The following is an 18,381-nucleotide window of genomic DNA, read 5'->3' as shown; positions in this document are numbered from 1 at the left end:
AACATGATTCAAACATCATGCTTTGACCACTGATAGCACATACAAAACATACAGCAGCTCAAGCTACATAATGGTTCACACCAAATAATAAAACCATATGAGCCTGTCCCTGAGCTTCCATGTGAATCTGTGCATCAGTTTCCTGCGTGGTGGTCCTCGTTCCTCGCTAAGGTCTCCTAATGAAAACACTGCTGTGTACATGCCTCTGTGAACAGGGTTTCATCCCACTGGGGAGATTTGTTGGTGTAGAAAAAAGATTTTCAGTTTTCTTTGGAGTGAGCGTTGAAATTGAAACGTTGATGGTTCTTTCACCTCATCGCACACAAAAATGAAAATCGTGTTCAAATAAAGAAGGAAACATGAACACGATATACAGTGTGTTACTATCTGACCATGGCTGAAATATAATTTTCAAACCAGCATGCATTGCCTCCGTGTTTGTGTACTCTTGGACTATATTTACGAGGACCATTTAAGGAACTCTTCCAGGTTAAACTTGGTTTGACGTGATTTGGACGTTTTACTTCTGAATGGATTATTTCAGCTGAATCTGCCAGCTTGTAGGAGACATTAATATACTCCCAACTCCATCCTATGTGTGTGCTGCTTATGTTTTCACCTTTACGCTCTGTTTAAATTAAAAACCAGAGTGTCAGCCTAAGCAGCAAACTCCAATAACTCAAATTAATTAAACAAGGGATTTGTAAGTAAATTAATCATGGAGTCTCTCCAAGAGTGGAAGGAAATTAATACAACAGACAAACATGTTCCCAGTTTCGCACTAATGTCAAATAAGTTACCTAAAGCCTGCAAGGACTTAATTTTAGGTTTTTAATTGAATATTTGTTTAGAACTGGGAACTTTTATCTCTATTTTCACTAGCAGGAACCACATCCTTGGTAACGATGAGAGATGAGGGATGAGGAAGTGTGAATAGTGCTGTGGTTTGGGGAAGGCCTTGAAGGGGACTGGCGACGGCTCTCGGTCCAGGCAGATTCCCATGTACTAACGAGAAATAAATGGAGGAAAGGAAGAGAGGAGAGGAGAAGAGAGGAAAGAAAAGGGGGGGCAGGGTGGGGCATAAAAATGAGAACTGCAGGTATTGGAGAAGGGGGGTTTTATAGCCTGAGGCCAGAGGGGGCGTGAAGGAGGAGTGGTCCCGCTCCTGAAATTCAGATGATATCTCCACTACAATTACACATATTAGTGCATCTCAAAAGATTCAACATAATAAGGAAGTTTGTTTCTCCTACACTTTAGTAAATTCTGTATTTGTAACATTTTATTTAATACAGTATCTCCCAAAAAAGAATATTTGGGTCTAGTTTGGTGTACGTAACCAGAATCATTGGCGATGATCATCGACGCTCCTCAACAAAGGTATCTTAAAGCTTGTTATAGGAAAGTTGAGTGGGAGGGAAACATGTGAGAGGAGTTTCTAGAAAACTGGAGGTTCACAAGGAGTGGACAAAGGCCTGTGTAGGTGCACTAAGAGCCACACCACATCTGCAGGGAAAGAGTTGTAGCTGCCCCTGATGCCAAGCCCCTCCTGAACCAGAGACAATCTTTTGAAATATCAGACTGGCTTTATTTCAGAAAAACATGACAGCTCTTTTATAGAAAGACAGAAAATATTTCTCACTTTTCATGCACAACACACATCACATCTCTTTTTTTAAAGACATCAGCTCTTTTCACAATATTCATGACACCGGGCTGTTTGTCACAACTCCAACATGCTGCTGTGTCCCACTTCACACCTGATGGTTTGTTTTTGATACACACTGTGGTTTAAAACTAAAAGATGTGACATGATCTTGGATGGATTATGAAGAAACGGGCTCTTCAGGAAAGGAAACTCCCACAAACCTCCAGAAACCAGACACAGATGGTATTATGAGGCGTTTCAGTGTTGGGAGAGTCAGACTGGAACATTGTGCCTTAAGGCATTAAGGCAACAACCGATTGGTTTTAGGTCAGACTTTTCGTTCAAAATATTGTAACTCTTTTTGCATTGGAATTATTTCAGTTGAGCGAAAGGTTCAGGACAGATGTTAAAAAAACATTGCAAAACACATATCTGATGCCAGAGACAGGTTAGGGATCTGTCACTACAGACTTCTCATGTGCCTGCAATGCCTTAAACCTACTCAGGAAGTGAAAGCATTAGTAGAAAGATACTGTAAATAAGTCAGAAAATACTGAATAAAGTGCAAAGACTCAGAACTACAGTCTTAATGTCTCCATCACTGCTCAGACGTCCTGGTTTTTTTGACTTGTGTCTTTATGGTTCTGTTGTTTACTTTTTTTATAAATGCTCTTACCCGGGATAGACAAGAGACCTACTCAGTATTCCATCCACCTGTGATGGTGATGGTGAGGGGTTGCACACAGTACTTTCACAGACAACAATACAAGACTAACAGTGACAAAAAGCCACCCATACAGATGTTTCAGCTGTTCTGGATTTTACTGCATCCGTTCAGATTCACTAAAAATCTTTCAGTGATCCAGCTCTAGTTAAAGGAAACATAAGAGACTTTTAATGACTGTAAGATTTACTTTTTCCACATATTAAATTAAACTCGGCCAGAATTTAGGATTTCCCATGTTCGGCTGACCTGCTCTGTCCTGATTTACATGCTGAGACAGAAATCAGTGGGAAGCAAACAAACTCTGTTTCACCTTTCATAGGTAACAATTTACATACTATAGTAAAACCAACTAACCTGCTAAGACCAATAATAAGCCTATTGTGCTAATTTGGCCTCAGGTTGTTTTTCAGATTTTATTTTCAAATGTAAGAACTGTAAAACTCTACATAGCAAACACGTTCATGCACTTTGTGGCTTCTAATTGTTCATGCTTTCGAGTCATTATCACCCCTAGACACCTTTAAACCAACAAATAATCCACATGTCCTGCTTTTTCAACCATATTTATCTTTTCTGAAGTATTAAATCTCGACAAGGCACCTCAGCGAGGCTCCTTCAGAGAGCCCACACCCAGCTCTCTGCAGCTCCGGGGGACATCACATCTCATGTAGCATTAAATGAAGTTTGCAGAGTGTGAGGAAGAAATCAATATCGATCTATACCAGAGGTTGACAGCTTCTTCTCTTCACACAATTCACCCTGCCTGAAGCTCCTCCTTTGTGAAGGAGCCTAAGATTGGACAAGAGCAGATAAATGCTCCCCGTTTGTGTTAATAGTCTTTGTGTCTCTGTTGTAGCTCAGCTTTGATTGCAGGGACGCCGTTAAAGCTAACCTTTGCAGCTTTTCAGCTCTAGAGGTGTCACAGAGACATTTTCTATAAGTCCTTTCCTGCCTCTGTTGGGAAACAACAGAGGCAGGAAAAGATCCAGGCTAGGAAAGCTCAAAAGAGAAGATAAGGAGAAACACAAAACTTTCAACCAGAAGTATCAGGTTAGTGTTTAATGCAGCTGAATTTACCAAAGGATTGTGAAGCTTTCACAACAGTAAACATGTTGTGATACCACAGACGTGCTGATGTTAGTGCCTTTCTAAAGACGTCAGTAGTTTTAAGAGGTCACCTCCAGGTGCCGAGCTAAATGTTGTTAGTAGATTTATAAGATTCTTCCAGCCTTTGAACCAAGTGGTTTAAAAACATTAGGATTAATCAGTCAACTTGTGGAAGAATAATCAAAAAGTGTTGAAAAAGTTCACTGTATCATAAACCTTTTACACAAAGATTCAGATTTTCTCTTCCTTTAGTGTCTCGTTGTTTAAAGATTTGCCTCTTTTATCTTCAACACAACAAGACGTCAGCAGAAGTTATGATTTTGGATTTCTATTAATAATAATATTAGTTACAGCCTACAACCATCTTATCTTTTATATTACTACACAAGCATAAACAAATAAAACAGAAGCTATATTTTTTACAGGGAATTAAATTGCTTTGGCAAAGTTTCTTCACGTTCATGTTAAAATGTTGAGCACAGTCACTCTCAAACGACATGTCAGTGAGCTGTGCTTTAGCAGATGCTAGCTGTTTCCATCTGCTTGCAATATTAATAATAAGCTATGCTGAGCACCTCGTGACAGAGACTGATACTGGACTAGATCCACAGAGCTTCCAAAACTATTTCTTTAAGTTCCTGTTAATATTTCTACATGTTTTCATAAAATAGTAAATGTAAAAAAAAGATTATGTAAGGTTATTTAACTAAACTTTGGTATCTGCTGTTATATTTAGTGGAACAGATGTGATCATTAGCATCAAGCCCTACTTTAAAATGTCTGCCCACAACGGCTCAGCCCACATGTGGAGGATGCTTGAATAATTCCTTGAGACGTGTGGTCGGCTCAGTGGCACACACATCTCCCTCAGAGCGGCTGATTTTCACCGATTTCATTAGAAACTGTCGGCGAATCGCCTGGAGGAGAGCAGCAAGCCTCTCCAGTTTTCTGGTGCACCAAGGCCAGATAGTTTTGCTTCCTTAGTTTCTTTTCTGAACCTTTGAGCAGTGGAAGGTTGGGCTTGTTGTTCTACTCTGCAAAGCCAGAGCTAATCACACCACAACCAAACAGTCACTGACTGCAAAAATGAGCTTTCTTCAAATGATTTCACTGTTTTTATTTTGTTGATTATCCATAACCCACACGCAGACACTGTGGGGCACATGTCACTGTTTCTTTCTAGCTCCCATGATGTTATTGAGGCTGTCAGAGGAACAGTTTGTGTTTTTAAAGCAGATTATATTAAATTCTTTGTAACCAGTATTCTCTTCAAATCCAATCACGCCAATCTGGCGAACAACAGTTAATCATGAAGCCACGTTTTCTTACACCTCCTACAAATCTTTTCCCGAGCCATTTGTAATCCCGTCCCAAAATAACATATTAGGAAGGCTTGAAGAATGAAATAATCTCCAGCAAGGTGTGCGTTAAGGGATTCATATGCATATCACAAAAGCCACTGGAGGCTTCTTTGTGCCAGATGCCTCTGCACAGACCTCCCCGTGGGCAAGAATTTCTACTGGAGGTAGAAATAATAAAAAAGTATTCACAGTGCGATCTGTGGAGCCAAGACGCTTTTCAGGGGAAGCGCCGCAGTAAAACTAAGTGCTGTCATCAAATTACAGGTGTTCTGTCAAGATGATCAATCTCAGATTGTTAGGTGTACTGAACTGCTCATTTTCATTCTACTCTGCTGGTAAATAAACTTCCTTATGGATGAAGAAGAGACATCAATATTAAAGCCACCCGACCCTGCACCCAGTCATAGTCAAATGGCACAAAAAGCCTCATAAATAAGTCTTAGATAGTCTTAGATACATCTCTGGGAAAAAGCCTTCTTAAGCTAGCCTGAAGAACATCCTTGCTCGGTCCAGTCATTGTAATAACACTGGTGTGATGACAAGTGAAGAAAAGGTACTTTCACTTAAGCACGTTATGCTGTGTGGTGCGTGCTACCTGAATCACAGTCCATAATTACATCAAGCCTCGACATGAACTGAAATCAACATTAAAATTATTTTAATTATTTCTCCAGCGGACTTTGAAACGTCAAATAAAAATTCTGGAAACAATGAGAACTTCACAAAGCTTGTTTAGTGCAACCAGAACTTAAAATCATTGTGTCACTGAAGAAGGACTCAAAAGTGAAATAAGTGGAAATCAGAACTATAAGGCTTCAAATTATAATGTCTCATTTTTTGCAGCTGTATTTAATTGTATTCATACTGTGTAAACTTGTAATTACTTGTATTTGAAAACATCTTGTTTTATAATATATAAAGCAAAAAGAAACCTTTTTTTAATGTACCTAGCTGACAAAAAAAAGCATAAAATGAAAAATAAATACAAGTGTTTAAAACGGCCATTATGCTCTTGTGTTTCCTTTTGGGCCATGGTGCAGTTTTTCAGTTGATCCTGTTTAAAGAAGCTATTGGAGTGTTTTTAGTTCTCTCTCTCTGTCCCTGTCGTTAAATGCATAAGCATAGCTAGTTGGGCTTCTGTGCTCAACGCCTGAACTGAAAGGCTGAGATGACCATACAAGGAATATCTGCGCTCACTGACATCATAAAGATCCAAGGATAGAAAAAAAAGTTCTGAAGTCTGAGCTCTCCTCTCACAGAGATCACCTTTACATACACCAACATTAGTTCTGAAACTTTGGCCGTTTTCTGTGAACATCCACCAGTAGAAGAACAACGCATATATAAAATTAAGGAAAAGACACAGAAAAGAAAATGAGACAGAAGCGGAGCGTGAAATGACAGGATTATTATTTCACTTAATGTTGCTAAAGTAAACACAGAAACAGGAAACCAGCAGTAAAATGTGACCGTAGACCTGCAGAGTTTGAGCTGGACGAACTCAAAGAAACCCGGAGTGATTACAGCCATAGAGTCGCTCGCATGCCCACAGCCAATCAGAAACAAGATCAAAGCACAAAACAGAAACCTTTAGTTGTGTTCAGCTCCTCCCTGATGGGTGTGATTTTCAAGTTTGCACAAGATGCACTCTTTTTCTACAAGGCTTGCTCTTGTTCTGCAAGCTGGAGACGCAATCCACATCACGCTGCCTAGCCCCAACCACCCCACCGCTGAGCCGAGGGACACGAGAGGCAGGATTTATCACTGACGGGCAGCTCTGCCCAAAGCTCTTCATCCACTTTTCTCCACCACTCATAAACAACAAAGAAATAAAGCACTCAGACTTCTGTGTGATGAAACAGAGTTTTTGGCACAAAAGATCTCGTCGAGGTAATTGAAGCAACAGCAGTGAACACGACCAACGAGCATTCAGTAAGCACTAAGAGGTTCCTGGCGTACATACAGTAGAGAATCAGAATCAGATTCAGAATCAGAATCAGAATGGGTTTATTGCCAGATGTTGAGGTTTACAACATTAGGAACATTAGGAACATTAGGTTCAGTCATTTTCTTCTTCTCTGGTTTCCTTGACGTTTTATTAATTTCCTTTTTTTTTTTTTAGTTCGGCTCTTAGTCCCACCCTCACGGACTTTGCTGCTCCATGTTTTCGATCAAGGGGTCTTTCTTTAGGAACTGCAGATGTCTGATGGACCTCCACACTCCGACATAGCTATCACTGAGTGACGTGGCAGCAGTGGTGTTCTCTTTGTGGAGGTGCTCCCTCTGCATCTCCAGTGCCTCTTTTTCTGTCATGACATGAGAATTGACACCTTTCTCACCTTCTCCCGTCCACAACTGTCCGTTAGCCAAATGGGCCGTGGCTGCTGCCTCCTCCTTGTCGTCACTGCTCGGCACTCCTTCTGTCTCTGGCTGCTCTGGATCAGATCCTGTAGTGGGACCGCTCCCGTCCAGCGGAGGTTTCTCTCTGTAAGGCTTGCCCGGCAGCCCGTTGTCCTTTCCCGCCACCTCCAGGTCCTCGTACGAGCTCTTCTTCTTTGTCTCGTAGTATTTAACCACACAGTAGGTGATGGAGCCGATGGTGTTCACCACCACACCGCCAATGAAAAGACTGGTGGGTGCAACGTCACTGAAGGCCAACATACCGACGGTGATGGTGGCGATGCTCTTGACCACACCAACGAAGCTGGTGGTGACAGCCGAGTTGATGTAGGTGCAGTGCAGCGTGGTGAAGTTCATGGCACAGCCAATGAAGATGCAGAAGATGAAGATGACCGTGATGTGAGGGTCCGTCCAGCCCTTGTATGACCAAATGTTGATGGCATCCATAGAAATGAAGGAGCACACCAGCAGCACCTGAGAGAAGCCGATAAAAATACAAAATGAGAAGCGAGAATAACGATGGCAGTAAAGTTTGAAAATACACCACTCCATACCGGTGAGGCCATGATGGCGATGGCGTACTGTGCGGTAAGCGGTCCATACTCGCTGTCCAGACTGGTTTTCTGGATCAGAACCAAGTAGGAGGCATGGATGATGACGGCTAAAACACCGGTGATGTAACCAAAGGGATCACCTGTGAGATCACCGGCACCTGCGGAGAAAGAATTTAAATCAAGTTTTTACATTTTTTTATTTCAACATCTGTAAAGTTTCTCTCGATTTTATTTACATGATATTTTTCTGAACTTTAAGTTCAGTATAACTGGGATATGGTATGTTTTATCCACAGCCTACATCAATATTAATACAACTTTTTGTAACAGGGCAACAAACAATAGCACCCTGTCGAGTGCCAACTGCACCTTACTTCAGATGCCCGCTAAGTCTACGTCCCAACATTGAAGGGCGGGGCTTGTTGGATCAGTTTAGGAAGTCAAAACAACTTCCGGTCAGGAAGAGATGGTAGACTGGGTCCAGTCCCTTCACAACAGCAATTCCCAGCAGCTTTGTGCTTTGTTAAATGGATGATTTTTTTTTTTTTTTTTATTCATCAAGACGTCTGTTTATTTGATGGGTAATTTGCTATAGTAACCTGAAACCACACACTGTCCGGGGAAAGCTTAAGTACACCCTGTAATTAAATTGCTTATAAAAAGAACTTCGGGCACAAATACTCGAAGAATTCATTATTTTCTCATGTGGTTGTGAAGGAATTTTGCAGGCATTCATTCATTCCACAGCATTTCGATCGTGTTGGGATCTGGACGTTGTCTGTGTCATTGCAGCATTGGGTTCTAGAGCTTTAACGTTACTGTGAAATGTTGAGCAGCATTTCTCAGACAGCTTCTCCTTCTGTGTCTGAGAGGTTTCCTTGTGTTTTAGCATATCTGTGATATCAAAAGATGGGAGATTGTGGGAGTTTGTAGGTGGGAAAGCTGAGGAATGAGGACAGATGATAAAGAAGGAAAGATGGAATTAATCCTGTGCTGAGCCTGTATGCTGGAAGCTTGACAAGGAAGCTTCTCATACTGAAAACAAACTACACTAACTGAAGCCTCGTCTGCCAGCGTGATGTCAGTGCTCGTGTTGTCAGTGAAAACCAACCAATACACTTGGTCAACCTGCCCATCAGATTTGGCAAACACACAGCAGTCACTTCCATTTTTTTACATATTCCATCTTTGGATTCATCCACTGCTGCTGACTGTCCCTTACAAATGCACAAGTTCCTCGTGTTTGAGAAAGTGGTGCTCATTGCTGTTAGAAAACTGCTGCATTTTTAAAGCACACAATAATACATGTGACTGTGGATATTTTTAATGTAATTGGCGTTGGGCTGGCAAGTCAGAAGTTGTTACTTAGAAACGCTTCTTGTTGGTAGAAATCAGGAAAAGACTAAAAACTACAATGAAACTCATTAGGAACTTGAGAAAGATGGTATTAAAATTATTTTTAAAAACCACAAACTTTAGTGAATCAGGTTCTGACTCATAACGACTTCCACTGTTGCAGTCGCATGCTTCTGTTGGCCCATCATCATCATCTGCAGCGATACAATGTTGCTCTTCTTCCACACGGCCCCTTTTCTATGTGAGCCTTTTAGAAATTCTTCAGTACTGGTGATGGTGCAGAATGCGCTCTGATCAGCAGCAGTGAACACCAACCATTTGTAGCATTTGCACCTTTAAAGCTCCATAGATGCACGATTTATTCCTGCAGGTAGGCGGAAGGATTTTTATACTACCTCCTCACCTCAGTGATGTTAATCCAGGATAGAGTGAATGTGACCAATTTTCCAATTCATTTAAATTCAATTCAGTTTTATTTAAACAGGACCAAATCACAACAAGAGTTGCTTTGTGGCATTTTATATTGTTATATTATAGCAGCTGTAAAAACCAGCTGTTTTAATAAAATCCGTTTTTTTATTAAAATGTTTAGCTGTTCCTTAAATTGATGTCACTAAAAGCACATAAAACAACCATTAGAAGCTACTTTATATGTTCATGGATGTGCAAACATTGCTCAGTGGGTTATCATAAAAACACCTTTAAACTCAGAGAGAATATATAATTTGCATTTTCTATTATTTTAAATCAAATTTAGAGATGACTATCCACTTCTAAAATAATTCACCACGTATAAGGCGCCACAGTTGGTCTATTATCTTTCAACTCAATGTAATTGGTGTAGCTGTTCCCCTAGGTGTTACAATCGAGTGTAGCATCCCTGATAAAGGATGAGAGGGGGGCTGGTAAAGTTGGATGGGGATTCTGTTCCATCTCAGGCAGCCATCAAAGCCGTTCGTGCCCACTAAGCACTTACAAATCCACAAAATTCTCACCAGCACTTTTCTGAGTTCATATGATTCAAAATGGGGTCAGGTATAATTTTCACAGAAGCTCAGCAGAGAGAATTGAGTGGATTTTCAAAATAAAAGCCCCATGCAAACTAAACACAGGTGTGCTCCTGGTGTGATCATCTGCCCCTTGTTAAGCATGTGTGATGTTTTTTACAACTTTTAGAATAAAGTTTAAAATCTGAATAAAGGCTCTGAGGTACAGTATGTGCCAACATACAACAGGAAGTAGACCCTGAAAAACATTCGGCTCAAAAGACTCGCTGCACAACAACATCAACCATCACAAAGGCTTATTAAACTTGGGGTGGGGGAAGGGGTCATAAGCTATCTCCCCCATAATATTAATCATGGCTGAAAGATGTGCCTCATACGCAAACTGTTGACGTGACAAACAATCCAAATGTTGCAGAGATTTGGCTAATCCACAAGGGACGCATGGAAGATGCACATCTTACATTTTTTTGCGAGAAGCGGTAATTATCATGAAGATTAAAACCCAGGATGATGAATCTGTCCATTAGATTCATATTCTGCAGAGTTCACAGTCCATGTTCCAGCAACCCCCCATCCAGCAGACTGGATTAATCCAGGAAATGAATTGTGCGTGGAGGTTTTTGTTTATGACTTCAGGATCGTTATCGCTAATGGAAGGGCAACATTTACTGCTGAGAATGATGATTAAAAGATCTGTATAAGACAGATAACTTAATGTTTAAACAGCTTTAACTGTTGTTGTTTTTAAGGATCAGCTTCAATATTTTCTTCTCCTTTATGAAAAAAACAAATACATTAAAAGAAGATGGAAAGGCAGAGTAAACAAGTTAACAGAGGGATGAATGAACAGCAAGAGAAGGCTCTTTAAAAAGTACACGCTACACCTTTGACATTTGACCATGGACAGATGGAGTTGACCTGAAACACTTGTGCTTTAGGAATAAGAGAGTGAGGGATTGTTTCCCACAAACACAACACAAGTTAAAAGCTGTTTGAGAATCTGTTTACGGCACATCGCTTTGGCTATGTGGGTGTTACAAGCCAACCAGCCAACAGCTTATAGGACTGTGGGAGCTGCTCAAAAATAGAAGAAAACAGGTTCCTGGCACAACTTCACCAACTTCCAAGGTGCATAAAGAAAAGCCAAAAATGTTAAAACTCTGACAAGCACTGATATAGAAGCATTCAAAATGTTTTTGCAACTATCCTAACACCTCTGTTCTTTAAGAAGGTGTTTAAAGTAATCAGACGGAGGCTATGTGGACCAGTCTGCCAATAATAGACATGACTGGAGTCTCCTCCACTCTTTAATTTTTTTAATTTTGCAAATCAACATCTGTTTCAAGGCACTTTATATTGCAAAGTAAAGACCTTAAAATGTTAACTCCCCAAAATTGAGACAATCCACTACAAATAGCACTCTGACAGTGGAAATGCAGAAATGCCTTTTACAAGGAAGAGATCTCTGGCAGAACCAGACTTGAATAAGGGCAGCTGTCCAAGGCAACCAGGTAAGGGTGTAAGGGGGAGAAAGAAGGAAAGCATTTTGATGCAAAGATAGACAATGGGACAAGCAGCTCTGGTGGGGTAGTGTGTGTCAGCACGTTAATGGGATGTGGAATATTCTTGGACTTGGGCTAAAACCTGTTAGCACGTTAGTAACAAAGACATAAACAGGACTATGGGCAGTACAGAACCCTGAGCACCTTAAACTGCCTCAGTGCACTAGTTTGTCACTAAGTGTGTGAGTGTTTGTTTGTGCTCACCAGCTAGCGCAGCTCCCCCGGTGGTGATGAGCACAGCGGTCACCACCCCGACAGACGGCACGCCGTTCCTGAGCACGCACACGCCAATGCTGAGCGTGAAGAGTGGCAGGCAGCGCTTGAACACGACGTACATGGGCAGGCTGAGGCCGCGCAGAGACCACAGCGTGAGCGTGGACTGCAGCGTGGAGAGGATACACACTGAGGCAAACTCCTGCACAGACAGGAAGAGACAAGCATCCATGGTGACACATTAACACACATTCACTTCACTGAGGACCTGACCACTTTACTCGAGTATCTTGAATGTGCTGGAGCAATAACAGAAATCTCCTTCCTGCTCAAGCTGATGCAAACACACATTCTCAGGCCTGAAACAGACTTGAAGTGTTTCCATGTTTCTGCGACTAAAATGAAACTTGTTTGCATCTACATAGCGCTGCCACAAACGATTATTTTGATAGTCGACTAGTCACCGATTATTTTTGCGATTAGTCGACTAATCAGATCATCCATTGGAGGTAAAACGTACAGCTTATTGCACCAGCAGCATCTGCTCTTATATAACTATCATTAGCTTACAGCTTTAAGTGTTTAAGGTGTGTGCTAACTAAAAATAAAGACAAGATGATAGTTTATTAAATGTTAATGACATTTGCAGATTGTTTCGGTGAAGTTTAATAAACTCAGCCGTCTGCTCCTTGCTCTCTAAAATATAACAAGACACTGGAGTATATTCTCCAGCATCTCACACTTCTGATAATCAGCTGTCTGCTTGACGTTTATTCAGCTGTGTAAAAACTATAACTTTAATCTCAGCCAAACAGATTTACTCAGGAACAAATGAAAACCAAAAAAAAGCCAAACGATAACATTTTTAAGTTATCTAAGCGACTCATATATCATGTTTAACCTGAGTAGCGAAAGACGGCGGTGGGTTTGAAAACGATTTGCCAGGAGTCCGGTGTTCTCACCGGCTCTAGTGAGCCTTGCCCCCGGCTAGCTATCGAGCTAGTGGGTAACGGACGTCTCCGAAAACGTCGGAGCGCTTTTGAAAATATGCGGTGTCTTGATAAACTGAGCAGATATTTGAGGTTTACACAGCTACATTCTCGCTTGAAAATATGTTAAACGTTTATTTTGTGACCCAGAAAGAATAATAAGAGTAATATTAAAACTAACTAGCTGCCGCCATTGTTGGAAACTGAGCAGGGCCGTGCTATGAATTCTGGGATATGTTGGGCCACGAAGTATACACCCAACCCATCCTTCAAATCTGGGGAAATGAAGGGCGCATTTGTCGGAGTCTTCGAATTTGAGCAGTCTTCGTCGTGTCGCTGTAATGTAATTGGCCTACAAATGCGGGCACAGGAGGATGTGGTTCCTGAATTTGGACACAGCTACGATACCGGACACTGCTTCTGCAGTGTGGTCAGTATTCAGATACCTGGATAATATTCGAGCGGCACAGTATTTACCACTCCAAAACACTGAGGGCACTGCACTAAAGAACTCCACTTTTATGGTAGTAGTGTCAGTAAATCGCTACACTTCAGAACTCCACTTTAAGTACAGCATTTCCCCTGAAATGTAGCAAAACAGAAATGCCTCAGATTTACACTGAAGTCCAAAAATCTCAGCTAAATCTGCCTCCTAAAGCAGCAGTGAGTGCAGCTGGAGTTAATGTGCTGTGCCTGAACGTGTAGTATTTGTACTTTCATCCAGAAACACTCGTTGTGTTCGACGGATCAGGCCTTGGGTCTCAGTGGACTCTAACCCACAGCCTCTGTTTAATGTACATCGACTGTCATCATTTTTCACTGTCGAGGAGGCGAATCGTACAAATGCAAGCAGAGGTGGAATGACCGCAGTCGTGTCTCTGTGTTGTTCTGATGCCTCGTTTATACCCTGTTTCACTGAGTGAGATATGGGAGGCCTGTTCTATGTAAAAACTCACATTAATTATGAATGATGAGGATGGCAGCTCCAATACAGTGTTTAAACTCAAAGATACAGCTGAAGTGAAGAAGAACATTAATAATAAAATAAAGATAAATAGACTATAAGCATCCAGTATGATGAGTTCAGTTCTCAGATCTGGACGTTTTTAATGAATAAAAAGAATCTTGTGAACAAAAAAGTCGTTGATTTCTGAAAAGCTCCTATTCCTAAAAGCTTTGGCAAACACAAGCTTTGAGCAGGTGTCATTTATTTATTCTAATTACATTGTTTTTAATGATGAAGTAGTAAAAACTGAGCCCGTCCCCAGAGACTGCTGAATTAAACCTTACAGGGTTTAAAGGAAAACCATCTTTGTTATACAGTGTGTGTGTGTGTGTGTGTGTGTGTGTGTGTGTGTGTGTGTGTGTGTGTGTGTGTGTGTGTGTGTGTGTGTGTGTAACAGCTCAATGAGTCCATGCAGAATATACAGTCTGTTATTACAGTTATTGTAGTGGGGACATGAATGAAAAAGTACCATATTCAGGTTTACGCTCTTCCTCCAGATTATGATTCCGTTCCATCACTGCAGTCTCTTTAATGTATCTTGTCAATCAGCCAGTAATTAAAGAAAAATGTTCCACTCTAAAACAAATTTCATTCAGTCATTAGTTTTATTGAGGCAGGTCTGAGCCGATGATTAAGCAGTTTCCTCTATTTCAAACCGTAACTTTCACAAACTGCAGTTTAAATGAGTGACCGTGGATTTAGAGAAAAATCCGTTAAAATGCGTTAAAAAAGTAGTGAAACTGATTTCACTACTTCACTAAGTATAAATACTTGAATCTGTGTATTTATAATGAATACATTTTGAATAGTGAAGTTTTGATCTAAATAACAGAAATATTACATTTTTGCGAGCCTCTAAATGAATAAAGTGAATAAAGACACTTTGTGGAGACTTCCTGTCACACTGGTTACCTTGGCGAGCTGCAGGCTGAACGGGGGGATCTCGACCTTCCCCAGCCGCCTGAGGGTCTCCAGGGTGAGCATTGCGGTGCTGCTGGTCAGAAACTGTATAAGCGTGAGGAAGCCGAAGTGATAATTACTGATGAGGAACTTCAGCAGGATGTTCAGGGAGCCCGAGAACACGCCGTGCGCCACGGCCACGGAAATTCCCAAAAGTCGGCTCTTGAACACATCCATGACGGGGGCCAGAGAGGAGTCGGTGTCGGGGAGCCCTGTGGACAGGTTGGGTGCTGCCAGGCGCGGAAGAGGAAGGACTTGAGGCTGCACAAAGCCCGCTGTCCGCGTTCAGGAGCGTTCAGACGGAGAAACGTAGCAGGAGCTCGCGCTCGGAGTCGGTGCTGCACGTGACACAAACTTTAGTTTCCACTGAATCATCATCACCCGTGGACATTCTCCTCTGCTTCTTTCTCGGAAAATAAAATCAGACGAAAAAGTCCTGCAGAAGTGGGAGAGCGGCGCAAACAGCGCAGCAGCCTCTCCTCGGAGCGCGCACTCTGTAATGACATTTTGCCGCAGAGCCTCTTGGCTCAGAACCGTGGGGGGTGGGGGGGCAGGGGGCGGTGTTTACCCGCTCCATCAATGAAGTCACGGAGGATACATGACCGCGAGTGTCTGCGTGGAAATGTCTTTATCTTTGTTTTGAGAGGCAGTTTAAATATTCATGACTTTGATTCGGCACCTCCTCCTCTTCATCAGAGAGAATAACCCTCACGAGCCAAAACCAAAAGATGAAGATATTAAATACTCTGTAATATTAATTCCAGCTATGATAAACATTTCTGTGTGCAGGGATCGGACCAGTGAGAGCGCATTCATCGGATTTTTGAGTCAACAACAATTTACTAGATTATTTATCCATGCTTTGGTGCGTTCTGTAGTTTGTTTCTTTGTGGGGGGGCTTCGTGGCTTCTGATTATTTCCCGTTTTTCCCAGAGTTAGTACTTGACCCCATACATACATGTCTCTGTGTCTTTGGTAACACTTTATAATTTGGCTTGAGACTAAGGGCTTTATTTCTGAGTAATTAACCAGGATTTATTTGACATGATAATGTAGCCTAATTATGTTTATGTACAATTACTTAAAAGTTATACTGTAAGTAAATTTGAAGTAAAGTATAAGTTAAAAAAGGACAGTTAAATAATAGAAAAATAGATAGATATTTCCTTGTTTTCTATACAAATCTAACTTGTTACCTCCTTATTCAAGACTGTTCAGTTTTATTTATACAGTGCCAAATCACACCAATCGTTGCCTCAAAGTACTTTATATTTTAAGTTAAAGACCTAAATAATACACAGAAAAAAGTGAAAAGCCCGACAATTATGAGCAAGCGCTTTGGTGTCCTTTTAAGAGGACGAAACCTCCAGCAGAACCAGGCTCTGGGAGGGGTAGCCATCTGCCGTCACTGTTACTCTAGTGTAGCTACCTAATTGTACATAAGTATAATTACATTGTAATTTCAAAATATAATAATAGAAATTAATTAAATTACAGAGGAATTACGATTTTAGTGACGGCCAATTACTATAATTTGATGGGAAAGGTGGAAAAAGACCTTATTATTGAGCTACAGATTCCAGATAAACTCTACAGTTGTAGAGCTAAAGCTTACATGAGCATCCATCCACTTTGTTCCTTTGCTCAGAGTCATGACGGGGCCACAACCTGTCTCAGGTGTGGGATTCAGCGTGGGTCTCCAGTCTGAAGCAGGGAGCCTTTACATACATGCAGGAAACAACGAAACATTACCAGGTAGATTGATAAAGACTAGACCTGTACACTCTGTATCTGGCATATCTGAGCAGTCATTTCTTCCACCTTAAAACCTGAACTGTTCTGATTCAGAGAGCAAAATGTTTATTTGGAGGTGTAATAATCTCCTAAACTCCGTCTGCTGCGGATCACAGCCGCCAGTGCCGACGAGTACGACTGTAAAGACTCAGCAGGAGTACAGATGACTGTAGCCGTGTTTACCTCTTCTGCAGTTCAGTCTTAATCAGATTTATTGCCGTGACAGATCATAGATTTATACGCTGCTGAAGCTGAAAACCGCACAGCGTGGATATAGGATGAAATAATCAACAGATTTTACAGATATTAACAGGAAGCAGCTCAGCATGTTCAGTGCAGGGCCTCGGAGTCTGAGTGTGGGCTGGAAGTAGGCCTATTATCTTTTGAAATATATTAATTAATCTGTAAAATATGAGAAATAAAAAAACAAAGATGCTAGAAAAATCTGAAAGTGCAGCTGAAAACCCCCCCAGAGAAAATCCTCACACTAAAGACGCTGAAATCAGAGGTTTACTCGATTAAAGACCTCGTGGATGAGCTGCTCATTTATTTGCACTAAACGAGTTTTATTAACTCCGTGTTTCATGGAATCGGCCCGGATCTGTGGAGCAGGTTTCAGGTTCTCTGTTCTCCAGGTGTGTAGAGAAATGAAATGACACATTCTTGGTTCACCTCAGCAGACTGGGCACCTGATCAATCGTGGGACAACGACAAGCCAGAATGTGAAGATACACCTGCATTTATACTCGTGTAACGCATCTTCAGCCCTTCTTTGGAGAAAAGCACCCCTGACCTCACATCTGTGGCATCTGCAGGAAGCTGAATGAGTGGAGGATTTTGGAGGGTACGTCACCTGAATAAATGCAGTGGCTGTTGGAAGCGCGTGCCCGATGTTTGCAGGTGTGCGACCTACTGTAAAATATTCCATCTACATAACTGATATCAGCATTAAACTGGTGGATAATTTCTCACTCACAGAGCATTAATAACCCTTGTGTGTGTCCTCTTGCATTTGAGCCCTTCATGAATGGATGTGAGTGTGAGAGGATTCAGATCATCAAATTTAACCCTTGCCCAGCATGCACAGACGATGAAACCTGGATATCGCCGCACGTGTAACAGTATAAAACAGGGCGGGGACTCTGTGACGTCCCCGCTTCCAGCCTTGAACTGAGAAAGTGATGCTGCTGCGGGGATTTCCATCCCTGTGTTCTGGCCACCAGCTCATCCCGAAGATCCTGGATGAGGCTGAACTCGTGTTGTTCCGCATCAGACACAGAAAATCATTTCTTAATGGAACAATTTATCTACTGCAGTAGCCTATTAAGATTTCCCTTCGATAGAGCTAAAAACAAACAACAACAAAAACCCTCTATGTATATTTTGACGTCTGCCATGATCCTGGAGAAACAGACATCTCTATTTTTCATTCCTTTAAGCCTCCTCCACCTCCTTATCGAAAAACAGAGACTCCACCATCAGTCGTAACAGGCGTGGAAATGACTTGGACAATATTTTAATTGAAATATTTCATCAGAAAATCAGTTTGCAGGCCACAGGGAAGGGAAATCCGCCCTTATCGAGCTCAGACCATTAGCTTCAATTAACACGCGGAGAAAGGAGAAGACGGAGGCGCTTTCAAACGTTGGGAAAACGGGCCGAGGATTTAGACCGGAACTCGCTGAGAGAGGGAGGAG

General features: G+C 41.6%; 1 protein-coding gene across 1 annotated transcript; it reads right to left on the bottom strand.

Moving 5' to 3' along the window:
- Window positions 1-1,677: 1,677 nt before the first annotated feature.
- On the bottom strand, window positions 1,678-15,410 carry slc35d3 (solute carrier family 35 member D3). The gene is made up of 4 exons (XM_080882739.1): window positions 14,843-15,410; window positions 11,927-12,137; window positions 7,798-7,955; window positions 1,678-7,717 (listed from the first exon to the last, which is right to left on the bottom strand). The coding sequence occupies exons 1-4, from the start codon at window positions 15,065-15,067 to the stop codon at window positions 6,986-6,988; spliced, it is 1,326 nt and encodes a 441-aa protein (XP_080738865.1). The 5' UTR covers window positions 15,068-15,410; the 3' UTR covers window positions 1,678-6,985.
- Window positions 15,411-18,381: the final 2,971 nt, after the last annotated feature.

This window comes from Rhamphochromis sp. 'chilingali' (assembly GCF_963969265.1).
Source record: "Rhamphochromis sp. 'chilingali' genome assembly, chromosome: 5".
NCBI lineage: Eukaryota > Metazoa > Chordata > Actinopteri > Cichliformes > Cichlidae > Rhamphochromis > Rhamphochromis sp. 'chilingali'.
The sequence above is the reverse complement of the archived record's forward strand: the minus strand, read 5'-3'. Positions and strand labels throughout refer to the sequence as shown.